Here is a 15,650-nt window from a genome sequence, read left to right on the forward strand (position 1 = left end):
GAGTGGAGCATCTGCCTTATGAGGAAAGGCTAAGGGAGCTGGGTCTCTTTAGTTTGGAGAAAAGGAGACTTAGGGGTGACCTCATTAATATTTACAAATATATAAAGGGTGAGTGTCATGAGGATGGAGCCAGGCTCTTCTCAGTGACAACCAATGAGAGGACAAGCGGTAATGGGTTCAAACTGGAACACAGGAGGTTCCGCTCAAAATTTGAGAAGAAACAACTTCTCAGTGAGGGTATCAGAACACTGGAACAGGCTGCCCAGGGTGGTTGTGGAGTCTCCTACTCTGGAGACATTCAAGACGCCTGGATACATTCCTTTGTAACCTCATCTAGGTGTTCCTGCTCCAGCAGGGGGATTGGACTAGAGGATCTTTTGAGGTCCCTTCCAATCCCTAACATTCTGTGATTGCTTGCCACAAAAGTGCATTGCTGGAAGGCATGTCTCTCAGCTGGTTTGCTCTTCAGCCTGAAGAATGGAACAAACTGTGAGATTCTCTAAGTAGGGTTAGAGAGTGTAAAGGAGGTTGCATGATAACGAATTTGTCACAGCTTATTGTGATAGGGAAAGACGTGGTAAAAGTGAACACCATTTATGGAATACAAATGAACTTCAGCTGTTCATGTCAGGAATGCTGAATGGTGGGCTTAGAGGGGACTCTAAATGGAAACCAACAAGGAAGATGGATTTTGTTCATCTTGACAGGCTGCATTTTATCCGTCAGATTTGTAATGATGCTGTTGCTCTTATGTAGAGAGCTGACCTGAAAAGCCAGGAACATCTAACAACCTGCTCTCTACAGGCTAGAGATTTTCAGGAAGCAAAAGGTCTTGAATCAAACCTGCAAACAGGATGTTTAAATCAAGCAAGTAAATAGATTGTCAGCCAGAATTACAGTAGAATAGTTTATGAGAAATTAGCCATGGCTGAAGTTAAAGGAATGTATCTGTCTAGTTTGTATGTGACCTTTAGAGAAAATAACACAGCTTTTGATTCCAAGAGCACAAGAGAACTCTGTCCTAAGAATTTAATAGCACTGATCGTCAAAGGAAGAAGCAGTAATCCGTAATATAGTGGGACACCAGCATAATAATAAACTGGACAAGAGTGGTAGGTGTTCGATCCCGCCTAAGTCAGAAAGGCATGAAGTGTGGCAGGCTCTTCTCCCCGTGCTGCTCAGTCAAGAACAACCTAACCCCCAGAGACAGATGAAGTGAAATATCACTGCAGTGTTAAAGCTGCCATGTCATTTGACCTAGAGTGTCAACTGTGACACAAAAGAAATGTGACTGAAGTGGCCTGGGAGCAGCAGTCATCTGTCACTGATGCAGATATACTAGCCCACTTAAGAGCTGCAGCCAGAAAGAACTGCTAATTTAAAGAGTATTACAGGGAAGTTCTCACAGGCTAAAAGTGAAGCTGCAAGCTTTGACCAAGCATGTGTAAAAAAGGAAGGTGGTCAGACAGAAACTTATGTGTGCCTCATATGATTGCTAAGATGAACTGGTGAATAGAAAGGTCCTTCAGCAGAGAAAAAAAAAAAAAGCACATGAAGAGCTATTTGTCCTTTGTTTCTCCATAAAAAGGCCATCTGCATGAAGCAGAAGGCCACTCAGACAACTAAACAGAGTGAAAATAAATTTGCCTCCATCCGTATGAAAATGAAGAAATAATGGGGGGAAATTGTGTTACCCTAGAGGCTGAAACAAAAGAGCACTCTTGCTCTTTGCCACAAAATCAGTCAAAATGAGCTGCAAAGTCTCCTGAGTGCTTTAAAAATGATTCAGTGTCACGATGGGCTTTTAACTTCACAGATTTTGGTAACACCATTTGTTGTAAATTGACTTCTAGTATATAGCATTCTGTGTGAAAGGTCTCTGCGAATTTTGACTTGGAAATGTGAAGCATAATGAATCTCTAGGAGTGGGGGTTCTTTTTGGCAAATTTATTTATAAAACCCTGGTGGCTGCTGAGTGAAAGATACTGCATGTCAGCAAGTGACTCTGAAGGGGGAAGTACTGGCTTAGCTGGTGTCTAGTTTCTGTTTTTCCACAACATTGAGCTGTTCCAGCCTCGGGTCAGTAAACCTGAGTGTACTGACTGTGTCAGTCAGTTTTATTATTAGCTGAGGGTTACTCTTGGGCACTGGATATTTACAAAGTCAAGTAAATACATAGCAAAAGGAGACATCAGGCATAACTCCTAATGGGTGTGCATTTGAAATGTGCTTTTTCACTGAACCCTGCTGTAACACTGCGCTCAGCACCTGGAAATGACTGAGAAGATGCATGAAGTGGAGCAGTTATGTTTGAAGATTGAGAAGATTTTGAGTGTCAGTTTGTTCTGTTACAGACATGGGTCCAAGGGGACTTCTGGGTCTCAGCCTGGATCTCTGTAAGGACTTGTAAGAGTGCTGAGGCATGTTTGGCATCTAAATTTTAAGATGATCGCTTACGTAGATAGGGCCATCACATGATGTCAAGGAAATGTTTGAAATGCTGCAAACAGGCAGGGACAGCCCAACTTGTACTGAAATTGCAGCCAAAGAGATGTTTAGCTCCAGAGGCACTCTCCACACAGCAGATTGTATACTGTCAAAAATTTCTTTGGGCCTTGGGATTTCAGCATGTTCTGAAGACTTGGTTGTATGCCAGAGATCTCTGCTAATTACTGGCCTCTGTGGAAACATTTCTTCTTAGCCCAACTCCAACAGCACTAGCTCCCTGCCAGTCTTGTGCAGTTGGTGTGATGCCATGTCCTGTTACTCCTTGGCTGTTTTAAAGTGCAGCATTTCAGGAGCTTTCAGCCAGCCCTACTCACAGATGTAGTTCAAGGTGTTACCTTTGTGTAATGTTTTGATGTTACTATTGACCTTGCAATGAGTCTTAATTCAAACTAGATTAAATACAAATAAAAGTATTTATTTCAAGTGTAGAAAATACAAATCCCACGGGGAGGGGGAAAAAAAAAAAAAAAAGAGTTCTATCTGCTTATACCAGAATAACACCTAAAAAAATGTCCCTTCTGTGTTTGGTTGTTGTCTTGCAAGTGCTTTCTGGCCCTGCATCCCTGGAAGCTGATGGCCTAGCTGTAGTATAATTAGAGTTCTCACAAAAGACTGTTTACTGGTGCAGCGTATTTGCTTTGTAGTCCTTCTGTCTTTTGAAAATTTTCCAGAGGCTCCATTCATATTCCATCCTTTTTCTGTAGACCTTGTTCTTTTCTGGCTGCTGAGGGCTATGACACCTCCTCGGAAATCTAACTATTTCACTGAAATATCATCTATCATTTTCTGTATGTATTAAGAAGTTTCTGACTTAACAAGGGATCAAACTTTCTCTCTTCTGTTTCACTCCATACACCTTCTCTCCTGGAGAATACAGTGTGTCATATGTTTCTATCAATATTTATATCAGTTATAAGACTAAATGCAACCAGCCAGAAGTAAGAATGAGTTAATGGCGCTTATTTCTGAGACTTTGATATGGTAAAACGTGATAATGATCAAATTTCCACTTGACTTACAGCTTGGGCAAAGGGAGCCTCTCACAGTCTGCCTTGGGGGCTGTATTTTTAAATCCAGAAGTGTGTTCTTCCTCTAAATGTGGCACTTTGTTATGTCATGGGTGTAGGATTTGTAGCACTGTGTATAACATGAGCATCCACATTGTTTTGCTTGTGTTGCAGATTGTGTGTACAAGCAGTGGGAACCAGATCACCGTTTCCTGTCTTATGATCAGGAATATTGGTTGTGGTAAGATTGGCATGGTGTATTCAATGTTCAACTTGAATTTGCCAAAAACAGTCATTCCAATTGCAAAGCAAACATTTGTAGTGTTTACTTTTTCAAATTGAAAAACCCTAACAAAACACACAAGCAAAAAATATATAAACTCAAACCAATGCTTGTTCACCATGATATCTCAGCAGAGGTGTAGTGTTTGAGATAGACCTGAGTTTTCATGTATAAACGTGGAAAAAGAAGCACAGAAAACAGTGCACAATACTATAACTTCTGCTTAGGAACACTTGAAGGGAAGTGGGACCACTGTGTAAAATACTAGTTTTCATTTCTGAGGGGCTTTGTGTATTTTATATTTCTGTTTCTGCATCATGTGAACTCCCACTAGCTGGGTTGTGCTTTGTGTTTGAATGAAACCAAACCTTTCAGAACAAAGCTCAAATTACACTGCTCATTTTCATCCTTTATGTGGTTTGATCATATGAAGTTAACATATTTCCCATGGTTTTGAACCAAAAGCATTACGGTTCTTCTGAAACTCAGTAAACATTCATGGGAAATAGGGCTCAGATTTTGAGGCAGTTTCACTGAAACGGGACTGAATTTCAGGGTTATAACTGAACCATAGCATGTAGTGGAAAACACCTGTTTGGTTACGTTCCCTCTCTACCTCCTGGATATTTAACTTGATGATTTAACTAGCATTTCTGTGCTTGGAAGTGGTAGTAAAATATCCTTATTATATCACCCCTTGAGCAAAGAAAAGCAAAGAGCAACCCAAAACCTTGTTTCACAAGAACATGAAGCAGTTGCTGGTTTTTTTCTTTCCCTCTCTTCTCTGGTGCTATGCTGTTTTCTGACTATTTAGAAAGTTTCTGCAACAGAAAATGCACTTTGGTTGTTTATTTTGAATATTTGGTGTTCAATACAAATCAGCTTTGATGCTGTTGTTGGGCTGAAATGAATGGGATAGGCCGTCTTTTCTGTGAGTATACTTGAGGCAACTTGGTGATCTTCACTGAGGTGCAGACATCTGACCAGGCAAAAGGAGCCATTGCCCTGGAATGGTTGTGTCAGGATTAGTCTTGCCAGGTGCTGGACATTCTGGCCTCCATCCATCAAAATAGTCCAGGAACACACAAAATACCCAAGAAACTTCATTACAGACAGAAACTGTACTCCTAGGTTAGAGGGATAACCTTGGCTGGAGTGAAGCTTGAATGCTGAATGACTTGGAGGATAAAGTGTTGGCTTGTTTTATTTATGTGCATAGAGAAAAGGCAGAATCACAACTGCAAGTTGAATCAGGATGGAATAAAGATTTTTTTTTTTAATGCATTTTTTTTCAATAAACTGCTGGTGATCTCAGCAATGGACAGAGGGATGCTGGAGACTGAGTGAAAAGGAGGAAGTGAGGACTTTCTGGGTGAGTAAATATTGTCAGCCTGCACTTTAACATACTCGGTGTAAATGTCTGAATTGAATAAGTGTTTTTCGCTCAATGTTGTCTCATGGCTGAAACCAAATGGAACTAGTTGCTTTAACATGACAAGGGGTTTGAGGAGACTGACCTGCCTATAGTGATCTTCTCAGGATCTTGGTATACCTTTAATTCAGGGATGGTGGTTGTGATCGTGTTACATTACTCTTCACATCAAACCCCTAAGACCAAAATATGCCTGAAGTTTACTGTTGGTTGGATGCTTCTGCTAAGGTATTACTTCGGGGGAGGGGAAGTTTATGGGGTGATACATATAGCTGAAAGTTTCTGCTGAGTGCAAATAAACAGGATAACTGTCATCTACCTGTTGATATCTGCATCCTCCAGAATTACAACTCTTTAATCTCTGCACAGCACATGCAGTGGAGTTGCCTGTAGAGACCTTTTGGCTGTATGTTACTTCCTCAAAATAAGTTGATGATACAAAAATCTTCTCAAATCACAGTTGCTTCACAGTGGGAATGGACTTAGCAGTTCCTTGTGCCACAGCTTATGGTTTTGAGGGAAAAATCCTGCTCATGCTGTGGTTGCGTGCCATGTACGTAATGGAAATTTAACGAAGTGCTTTGACAAGACTGGTACACTCAGAGGAAAGCAAATCTGTGCTTTGAACAAATTTGATTTACTCCATCCTCTACCAGTGCAGTCTGTGCTTCTAAAACTCATCTTATGCCAGTATAACTGTGCCTAAATAAAGGCTTCTTTTTGGCTTAGTGTGGATGTCACCACCACACAGCCTTTGTGATTTGGCTGTATTGGCAGAGATATTTAGAATAGCCAACTATACCAGGATGCTGGCCAGACATTAGGGAGATGTAAATGGCAGTTAGCAGCTTACTGAACATCAGAGTGTACATGCTCAGAACAACTTGTCCTCACATCCCTGCCATCACTTTAAAGATGTGATTTTGTGGCTGCCGTATATTAGTCTAGATGTATATGCTGCTGCCAAAAGGCTCATAGCTCTGGACCTCTCAGTGGATCTGCCACCTAAGTGGCTTCAGGCTAGGTGTTCATCTTCAGTTGTGGCAAACAGTATGACTATTGGTGAGACGAATGGATGAAATGGATTGGGAGGCTGACCCAGAAGTTTTCTTGTCAGTTCTTTCCATGCCCAAGCAGTGTTCCTGCCACCGCTTTCCCAGACAAGCTGTACTGGTACAGCTGCAGGCCGGGGATGAGCTGGGAATGCTGTGAACTGGTATTTGCATTCAGAAAAATGGCTGTGGCAACAAGGCTCTCGGCTCTTTTCATGAGTTTCAAGATGGGTTTCTTTCCTCTGTATCTGCTCCAAGTGCACAAATAAAAGGCTGCTTGTTCTATTATTTACAGTATTTCTGTGCTAGACTACCATTGACCTCAGCTGAATGAGTGCAGATTTGCTGTCATCTGTGTGAGTAATGATGGTCAAACAGCTGTGGTAAATGTGATACCAACTGTCAAGATTTAATCATCATATGAGGTAAAACATCTCCCACTAATGATACAACCTAAACACAGGATGCTGTTTTGCATGCATCACTGTCAAATGCTTTAATAGTTTTAGTCAGAAGGTATTTCAGTGATTTCAAGCTGCTTGTGATTAAAATTAGTACAATTGCACTAAAGGAATGGGATTTGTGTAGTTGCCCAAAGACACTTTTGGAAAAATAGAACTAAATTTCCTGTATAAAGGATTAAACAACCCTAAGACAAAGTTCATTTGAAGGCTTATGTCAGTATCGATCCCAGTGAGCCATGTGTTTTCTCTTCAGTCTTTTTGCTTCTTTATATGTTGTTAAAGAAAATCCTTCCTTTTGAAAGAGACAGACTTCCAAGCATAAAAATAGCATGCCTGCCAAGAAGAAAGATCATTATTATTTGTGAAAATAACCAAAGAAGGATACTGAGCAGAAATATGTATTTTTTTCCCATTCTAGCATTAAGAATGTGTTTATATGTTTTTTCTGGGCAAAAGCAGAAAAACTTCAGTACTTTTCCCCAACACCCATGGACACTTACTGAAAATTGTCAAATTAATAGGATCTGGACTGATTCAGACTAAGTCTGCAGAGTTTAAGGGACACTGATTCTGTGCAAACTCCTGCCTAACTGACGCTCTCCTGCCCAAATTCTGGTGGTGTTATTAGGGGAGAAGAGCTACTGCCGCTGCAGGAATGAGGACTGGGCAATTTGAGACCGTGTCAGGTAGAGTTGTTTTCTGAGAAGTGCTCTGCAGAGCTTAGTTCTCCCCTTGTACCTTTAACTGTAGAAGGTAATTTGTTTATATGGCTCACAAGCTGTAATGTGGGAGGCTTAGCAAAGCAGCCTGTACGTTTTCATTCAGTTCATCTGAAGGCAAGAATTTCTTTGTCAGATAGTTGAGGGGACAAGAAGAAAACCAGATTCTGGTCCTCTGGGTTTCTACTCTGGCCTCAATTCTTTGCCTTGATGATGAGGCAATGCATGCTCTATTGACTTCAATTCATGTTTCCTGTTAACTGTTATTTTTCTGGAAATCTTATCTTCTGAAATTATAAACTTACATGAGAATCTTAGTTTACATTTTTGCTTTGTTTTTCTGAAGCAGCAAAGGCATTTAAAGTCTCCAAACTACTGGCTAGCAAGCCTCAAAAACACTAAGGTGACTAGATGTATTTAAAAAATGGATTTGTAAGGAAATGAAACAGAATTTTTTTTTTTTTTTTTATTGGGCTCCAGCTTCTGTTTTCTGACAATATTGCTTATTGTTTTTGACTGGTTAAAGGTAGAAATGTTCTAGTTCTAGCTTTCTTGTACCAAGGAACATTTTGGCTGGTTTTAGCTCTCTTTCTCTAAGGCATTTGGCATTGTTGTTTCAGTGACAGCTTGTCATAACTTTCAGCCTGTGATGCTTTTATATTTCTCAGAATCTCCTTTTCTTTTCAGTTCCTCTTCCTCCAAGCTTTCTTTCAACTCTTCAAGGATTCCTCAGAACTGAGTCTTACTTGTTGGCAGAAATAATTAGGAAATAATCCTCAAGACATCCCTCTCCAAAACTTTTTGACGAGTGCAGGATTATTAGTTCTTTGATAGGAGGGGATTCCGAAGGTGAAGCTTGTGTGTGTGTGGCCGGGGGACGATGGGAGGGGGAGGTGGCCGGGAAGTTGAGATGCAGGACAGGGGTACATGCAGTTATGTTTTGATTTATGAATAATCTTGCTGAATACTTTGAAATTTGGTAATTCTTATGCACAAGATTGTAATTGCAGCCTTTCTATTGACTTCCACAAAGCTATGTGAATTTGTATTAGCTGAAGACAGCTCAACGGCTGGAGAGCAAAACTCAGTTTATTTAGCTAGATCAACTGCTGAAAGGAGCTCTTGTACTTGCCTCTGTCTCATTAGCTATTTGAGTTTTGGTATTTGCACCCACACTGCAATCTCACATGGCTTTCAGGTCCATGATGGGTTGCATCCCACCTAACCGAGGTTGCAATGTTTCAAGAATGTGTTCAGATAAATTAGATTATAGCCCCTGTATCAAGTCTTTTCTTCCCTCTAACAAGCCTATACTGGAAGTCTTTGGTACAGGCATTACTGCAGCTCTCCAGTGCTCCATGCAGCTGTGCTTCCTTTGTGAAAAGGCCTCATTGTCCCTGAGAAACTCTGCCTTATTTGCCAGATGCCTCATAGCAAAGGGTGTATTATTCTCCTTGTATGAAATGTTATCTGTTTTTCAGGCTCTGAAGATATATTCAGAGCATACCTATGCAAATGGATTCCCTTCAGAAACTTAATCCTGAGCTCTCTGAAGCAAGTGTAAATAAACAAGGAGAGCCTCCCAGATTCAGGATTTGAGCAGCAAGACCTGCTCATGATTAGTATTTGTGTGTTCAGTTTAGTGTTTAATACTCCAAGGAGTTTCCAAATCTGTTTTTCCACAAGCGTTGCATACAGCTAGGCTTGCTGGTTATCTCAAAGTTCTGATCTCCAAAATCTCCTGAGCGTGGAGGCTGATGTAAAGCTCCTTATGTCCACAGGTATTCTTGTGAAATAACAAGTGGAGAATGCTGCAGGCTGTCTTACTTGACAGTATGTTTTCCTCATACACGCACGAGAATGTCTACTGCAAGGACAATGCTCTGAGCAATGTGAAGATTGCTTGATAGTCTGTGTTTATTTGTTGCAATACAGTTCTGGATGTTATTAAATTCAAAACTTATTAGAACTTTCTGGTAAACATTTAGCTTCTCTTTGAAATGCAAAAGGATGTATCATATCCCTGTTCCATGAAAGCTAGCAAGAGTGTCTTTAGAGGCTTGGGTCAAAATTCATGTGGAAACACTGATACATTTGGAATACTCTCCTTCATTTTGGCCGCTGCAGAAGTCCCTGCCAAATTCTATGCTTGAAGAGGTCAATCATTAAAATCTAATCGAAGAAAATTAGTAATAAGGTGCTGCTCTGAAAGGTGAAGGCTATGTTAAACCAGCTCCTTGACTTCTCTTTGCATTTAAGTGTCAGAAATGTGAACAACTGACAAAACATTTCCAGTGGTTTGATTCTAAAATGTCCAACTCTGAGATTGCCCTGCCATCAGCATCAGGTCCAGTGGTTGCTGAAGTAAGGTAACTTACAAGACACAGAAAACCTAACCCAAAATCTGAGCACCAGACTTGATTTGAAGTGAAAGAGAGCATTACCCCTATTCATGCAACAGCCTTTCTCTGGGACTTCCTCAAAATGGAATTCTTGAGTCTCTTGGCTACCACCAGATTATCTGATGGATCAACTCTATGTTTATGCAAAAGGATCAAAGTGGAAAAATGGCTTTCAATTGACACCATTCTAAATTTGTTTTATCTTTACTAATTTTCAGTGGCAGAACTGAAAGCAGAGCTTGAATGATAGTTTGTTTATTTTGTCACTGCATCTATTTGCAGTGAAATTCAGAGTAACCTTTTGTCTCCTCTGGTGTTCAAGTTGTTCTGACTCATAGTTCAGCAGCTAAGAGGGGCAAACATTGAAAGAAGGGATGGATGCTGTGGAATTACTTGAAAACCTGACATTTCCAAGGCACTCTCACTGAATGATTTTGTGGAACTGAATTATTAGCAGATGTACAATTTGTCCTTATTGCAGTGCCGCATTGAGCATGGCCTCTGGCTCCACTCTTGCCATGCAGGGAAAAAAAAAAAGCTTTGCTTGATCCAGAGGATCCTAACAGGCCTACTGATAGAAAAAAGTTTGAAGGCTGGTCACTGCTGTCCCCTGGGATACCTGTGCAGTGGGAATATGACCACTCTATGCAGCTCGGTGGTGGTGTGCAAAATAAGAACGCTGCCACCAAGGTCAACTCTCGAAAATTTACTATCTGTGGATAACTTTGGCTAATGCTGTGTTGTTAAAAATACCTTTAAGGACAAATAGATGACTTTGAAAAGTGTGTTTATAGTGGTGTTTGTGAGTAGCCCCTCACATGCAAACCTTTGAAGCATATTGTTAACTGATACCTTTGGTTTTTTACCTCTGAGACGTCTTAGATGAATCCTGAAAACGTCTCATGTCACACACAACCTTTTCACCACAGCATCTCAGTGATGTGCTGAAATGCACTCAACTCATTACAAGCCACCTGAGCTTCCCAACACCTTGTGCTGTATTTGAATTAGCATGGTTAGGAAGGTAAGTGTTGTGCTTAGGACTTTTGGAAATAGGTAGATAGCCTTACTGTAGTGATGCTTTCATTGACTCTGTTACCATCAAGATGGGCTGGTGGTGTGTGCTCTTGAAGATCCCATTTCATAAGTTGCGTTGATCTCCTGTTGCCTACTGGATTTTTTTAGCAGTTGTTCAAGCCACTTCAGCTAAATCTCAGCAGAGGAGACTGCATGACATCTCCTTAATATGTGAGCACACTCCCACAGTGACTGTTTGCAGGAAGTTCTGTGTGACTTACAGTTCATTTACCCTCCTGAGCGAGATGTTTTCATCGCACTTTGGTGATATGAACTACAGAGATAAAGTCTTTCAGTACTGTCTTTTATCTGCTCGTTCAATATATATTGATGAGGAAACTCATCTAGGAAACTCAATATATATTCCTGATGAGGAAACTCATCTAGGACTTTTGCCTCTGAAATTAGTGGAGTGAACTCACTCCAGGGAACTCACTGATTGCCAGATTTACACAAGTCTACTCGAGAAAGAAAATATGGACAGCAAGGGACTGTATAGGTAGAGAAGCTCTCCAATGACAGAACACAAAAAATATCAGTGTGGTAAGGATGCAGCACATAATTTTTTTGAGTGATATAGCTTAGTTTATTTTGGAGTTTAGACCACTCAATTTTGATTAAATTTGATTTCTGATAAACTTAGCATTATTTACTTTCTGTTTAGTGGTTTCTGCTTGGAGGCGAGTAAAACAAACTCCTTATCTCTGGGAAAAGGGGCACCTACCTTTGGAATAATAACTAGATGAAAAAGAATGCCTGCCCAGCAGATGTGTGAAGATGGGGAGCCTGGGAACCAGTAAGTATAGTAGGAATGAGAACTAAAGAGTAGTCCTTCTAGGCTGGGTATTTTGATTTGATCACTGAATTTACATGCCTGTAAGCCAGATGGATCTGACAGGATCAGATAGTCTGTAAGTCTGAATTTAATTTTCCAGTTTGTGCTTTCCCAGTTTGCATGGTGGGGATCCACAATCCAACTGCCATCAACTTACACATCATGACAAGATTTCTGAAGCCTTCTCAGACACTTATGTGTGTTTTTGCTAAATCCAGTTAGCTGTTGTAGTTGAACTCTGGAAAATAAGGTGAGGAGTAAAGAGTGTGACAAGAAATTGTTGTCCTTCAATTCTAAACAGCATTGGAGAGTCTTAGACATATGCAAAGCAATTAACTCCTGAATTTACTCTTAAAATTTCTGGAAACCTTCTTATATCCTGGGAGTCCTAGGGGTAGATGGAGCCTATATCTACTTCAAAATGGGAGCTCTAGTCTGCACTGTGGTAGTTACTGTCATGACAGTAGTTGCAATACAAAACAAAGGGAACTTGGGAGCTGGTACAGATGGGTTTTGTTACAGGGTCTGACTTGACATAACTTCAAGAGTGAGGTCTGCAAACCCAGCTGGATTTTCTTGGAAGCCCATATGTTACTTGAAGGGGCATTAGAAAGAAGCACCTGGTCTGAGCTGGAGAGTTTGCTAAAGCACCTTAAGCCTACATGCGACAATCTGTATCCAGCCCATATGTTGGCAGATGTAGATCTAAGCTCGCAGGCGGAAATGAAATTGTTGCATGGGAGAGGGGGGGACGTGCCCAGTAAAATTCTGAAAGTTGCCTTCATGCCGTCTAGCAAATTTTTCCGTTGCTTTCTATGGTGTAAGTGTATTTGCTAACCAATGTGTTCTTTCATGAGTTCCTCTTTTTGCTATGAATAGCAGTGGCAGCTGGCACAGGACTTCTCAGGGTTATTGGGAGGCAATTGCTGATTGAAGACCAGAGAGAAACTGAGCCAGTACCTTGAGGGAAAGCACAGTTCACCTTGGTGCTGACATACACACACTGTCACTGGCAGAGCAGCTTGCCATGTCCTACCCCCGAGCAGGACTGGAAGGTGTTGAGGCTGAGCAAAACAGAACCTGTCAGAGCCCACAGTTCTGGGCATTACTACTATAGATGCAGGTTCATCTCCCTCTGGCATTAGCTAAAGGACAGTAGTCATGCCCAAGATTGAGTACAAAGTCTATAAAACATTAATGACGGGGCTTAGAGGCATTAAACCGCACCACATCTTGCATCCTGGGAGCCAACTGGTGCTGTAGCATCACAGTGTGCCGTTCAGTCTGGATCTGGGTTGCAGGAATAAAGCTTTGCCTGTATGCCCAGAACACAGTCAGAGTTTGGGAACTATTACACGAAAGGAAGTAAGCGATGGAGGAGGCAGGCTTTCAAAGGAAGTGTGTGGTCGGGTGGTAAAACTGAAGCAAAGCAAGTATGTGATATCCAGAAGGGATCAGGACACTGATTGGATTCACATGTCACAACAGAGAGTAAGAGAAAGAAATCTGCTCAAGTATGGGCAGACTGAGCTGCAGCATTAGGGAGACCCAGTGTGACTTTCACACAGATCCTCATCCCTCAGAAGCAGGAATTCAGCTTCATCTCTCAAGGAACTCCCTCTAACTGCTTGGAAGCCTTCATGTAATCCCTTAGACAGAAACCTTCCCCAGTGCGTTCTGCAGACTACAGGCCACCAAATGTAAACACCTCACAGTCAGGATTCAGTGATTTCTTTTTGTTGCCTTTTCTTGTTTTTTATCTCTCATTACTTCTGCATGGCTACACATGGTCTCAGGAAATAGCTAGAGACAGTGATCCCATTGAAAGCAAAGCAATGACCTTTTCTGTTCTGTGGTACAATTTTAGCCAGGAATTCCTGAGTTCCTTTCCTGCACATGGGAGGCAGTTGTACGTGGAGGACCTGGCATTCTGTTGCAGTGTGCACTATAGTTGTACAAGGCAATGTGACTTGTTGTGGTAGCTTCAGAACTCCAGTCTGCAACTTTTTGTGCTTAAGGAATGGTTTGTCTGTCTGCTTTGCAAAGGCAGTAATGACTTTGCAAGACATGAGGCAGAGGAGGGTTGGGACTTGGGTTTCACTGTGGAGCCTTCTCAAGAGAAATGCTACCTAACTCACTTTGCTGATTCACAGTGGAGTAGAGAACAAATTTTATATTGGTGTATATCAATGAAAAATATATCCCAACAAATACTGCATTTTATGAGCCCCTGCGCCTCTCTTTGCTTAGTTGCATATGCCACAGAAAACCAATTAGTTCCATTTAGAGCTACTGAGAAGAACTACATAGGAAAAGATGGCAGTTTTTGAAGTTGCTTCTATTATTCTTGCACAGTTTGAAAAGTCTCATTTTTTTCATGTGCTGCATGAATTTTAAGATCAGAAATGTCTATGTAACTTGAAATCTCATTGTCCTTAATACCATTTTGACACACAAAAAAATTACTACAAATGAAAATGTTTTTAAGTTACAGTCAATTAAAGAAAGCTTTGAAAAATTCCAGCCAGCAGATTAGGTGTGTTGTTTGTTTTTTTTTTCAAATGCGTTTGAATTAGCTGTCATATTTCAATGAAAATAACTCCATAGGAAGTCCACCAGATGTAGTTTTATATATTTTCTACAGAATAACAAGATTTTCTTGTTTCTGAAATAGTAGCTGGATGACCACCAAAGTCCTAAAAATCAGTACCACTGACATCAGGAAAATAATAACCAAAACTATTATGCTGAATCTCTGATCAGCATAGCTACTTAACAAACGGTAAAATGTCAATTAAAAGGATGTTTTCTTTTCCCGTGTTCTTTTCTAAATCCCAGCGTAGTAAGTTCTTTACACGAGTGCATTATATCAGCTGAAAGCACTTCTAGAGACAGGAAATCTCTGTTTATTGTTCAGTAGCTCAGTATTAACAGTAATAGCTATTGTTGCAGCAATGCCACAAACTGGAGTGGGAGAAAGCAATCTTGTAATTATAGCAAGCCTTCTCTGAAAGTGTCTGTCTACTTGAATTTTAATGCTGGTGTAAACAGGAGTAAATTGTTCTCCACAGATTACAAATCTTTCTTATTAAAAAGGCACATGAGATCTGCAGAGTGAAAAGGGTGGTTTGGGAGGGCAAAACAAAGCCATCCTAGTCTTCCAGCCCTGCTGTACTCTGGCAACACTTCCAGGCAGGAACCAGTTCTCAGCCAGGATACCCCTACTGATCTAAGCAACTTTTCTGACCTGCCAGCTACTGAATTGAAAATTAAGAGCCATCCTGTTGTCTTGCCTCACTTTTCTTTCTGCTTCAGCTGCACTTTCCAATAAAATGGCAGGAAAGTGGGGTTTTTTGTTTTGCTTTTTCTTTTTTTTTCTTTTTTTTTTTCCCCCCCAGAAATGCACCATTAGCTGTTGTACAGATGTGCAATAGTAACATGTGGTGGTGAGGAAAGGAGGGACAGGGAGGTGTGTGAAGAGAGTCATGCTATCCAAGGCAGTGTGGTAAACTCTCACACTGGATGCAAGCCGGATTTGGAAATACATACGAGGCAGAAGGAAAACTGGGAATTTTGCCTGCCTTCTGCGAGTAATAAGTTACCTGTCATCAGGTGGTGTTGTAGAAACTCATGGTCCATGTCTTGAGCTAAGCTATTGTGTTCAGCAGTTTTTGTGGTCTGTGACCCTCTGTTGTCTCTGGAACGGAAGGTGATCTTGTCATTAGCAAGTTAGTCTCAGTGTTAGAAGACCAGAGCTTAAAAAATGCTTAAATGATTCACAGGTGTTTTCCTGATACAGATACCTAGTTCTGAGAGCTCCAGCTAAGAGAGCATCTTAACTGAGCACTGATCTCTTGAGCAGTGTGTTTCT

General features: G+C 40.9%; 1 protein-coding gene across 2 annotated transcripts in view; it reads left to right on the top strand.

The window, feature by feature from the left end:
- The window catches only part of RASGEF1B (RasGEF domain family member 1B), a 141,686-nt gene that overhangs the window by 80,474 nt on the left and 45,562 nt on the right, over positions 1 to 15,650 (top strand). The window contains exon 4 of one of the 2 annotated variants that reach the window (XM_065837788.2): positions 3,690 to 3,770. The exons of the other annotated variant lie outside the window; for it this stretch is intronic. Coding sequence (XP_065693860.1) covers positions 3,735 to 3,770 — 36 coding nt within the window. The 5' untranslated portion in view covers positions 3,690 to 3,734. The remainder of the gene's footprint in view (positions 1 to 3,689; positions 3,771 to 15,650) is intronic. 2 annotated transcript variants of the gene reach the window in all.

This window comes from Patagioenas fasciata, chromosome 4, assembly GCF_037038585.1.
Source record: "Patagioenas fasciata isolate bPatFas1 chromosome 4, bPatFas1.hap1, whole genome shotgun sequence".
Taxonomy (NCBI): domain Eukaryota; kingdom Metazoa; phylum Chordata; class Aves; order Columbiformes; family Columbidae; genus Patagioenas; species Patagioenas fasciata.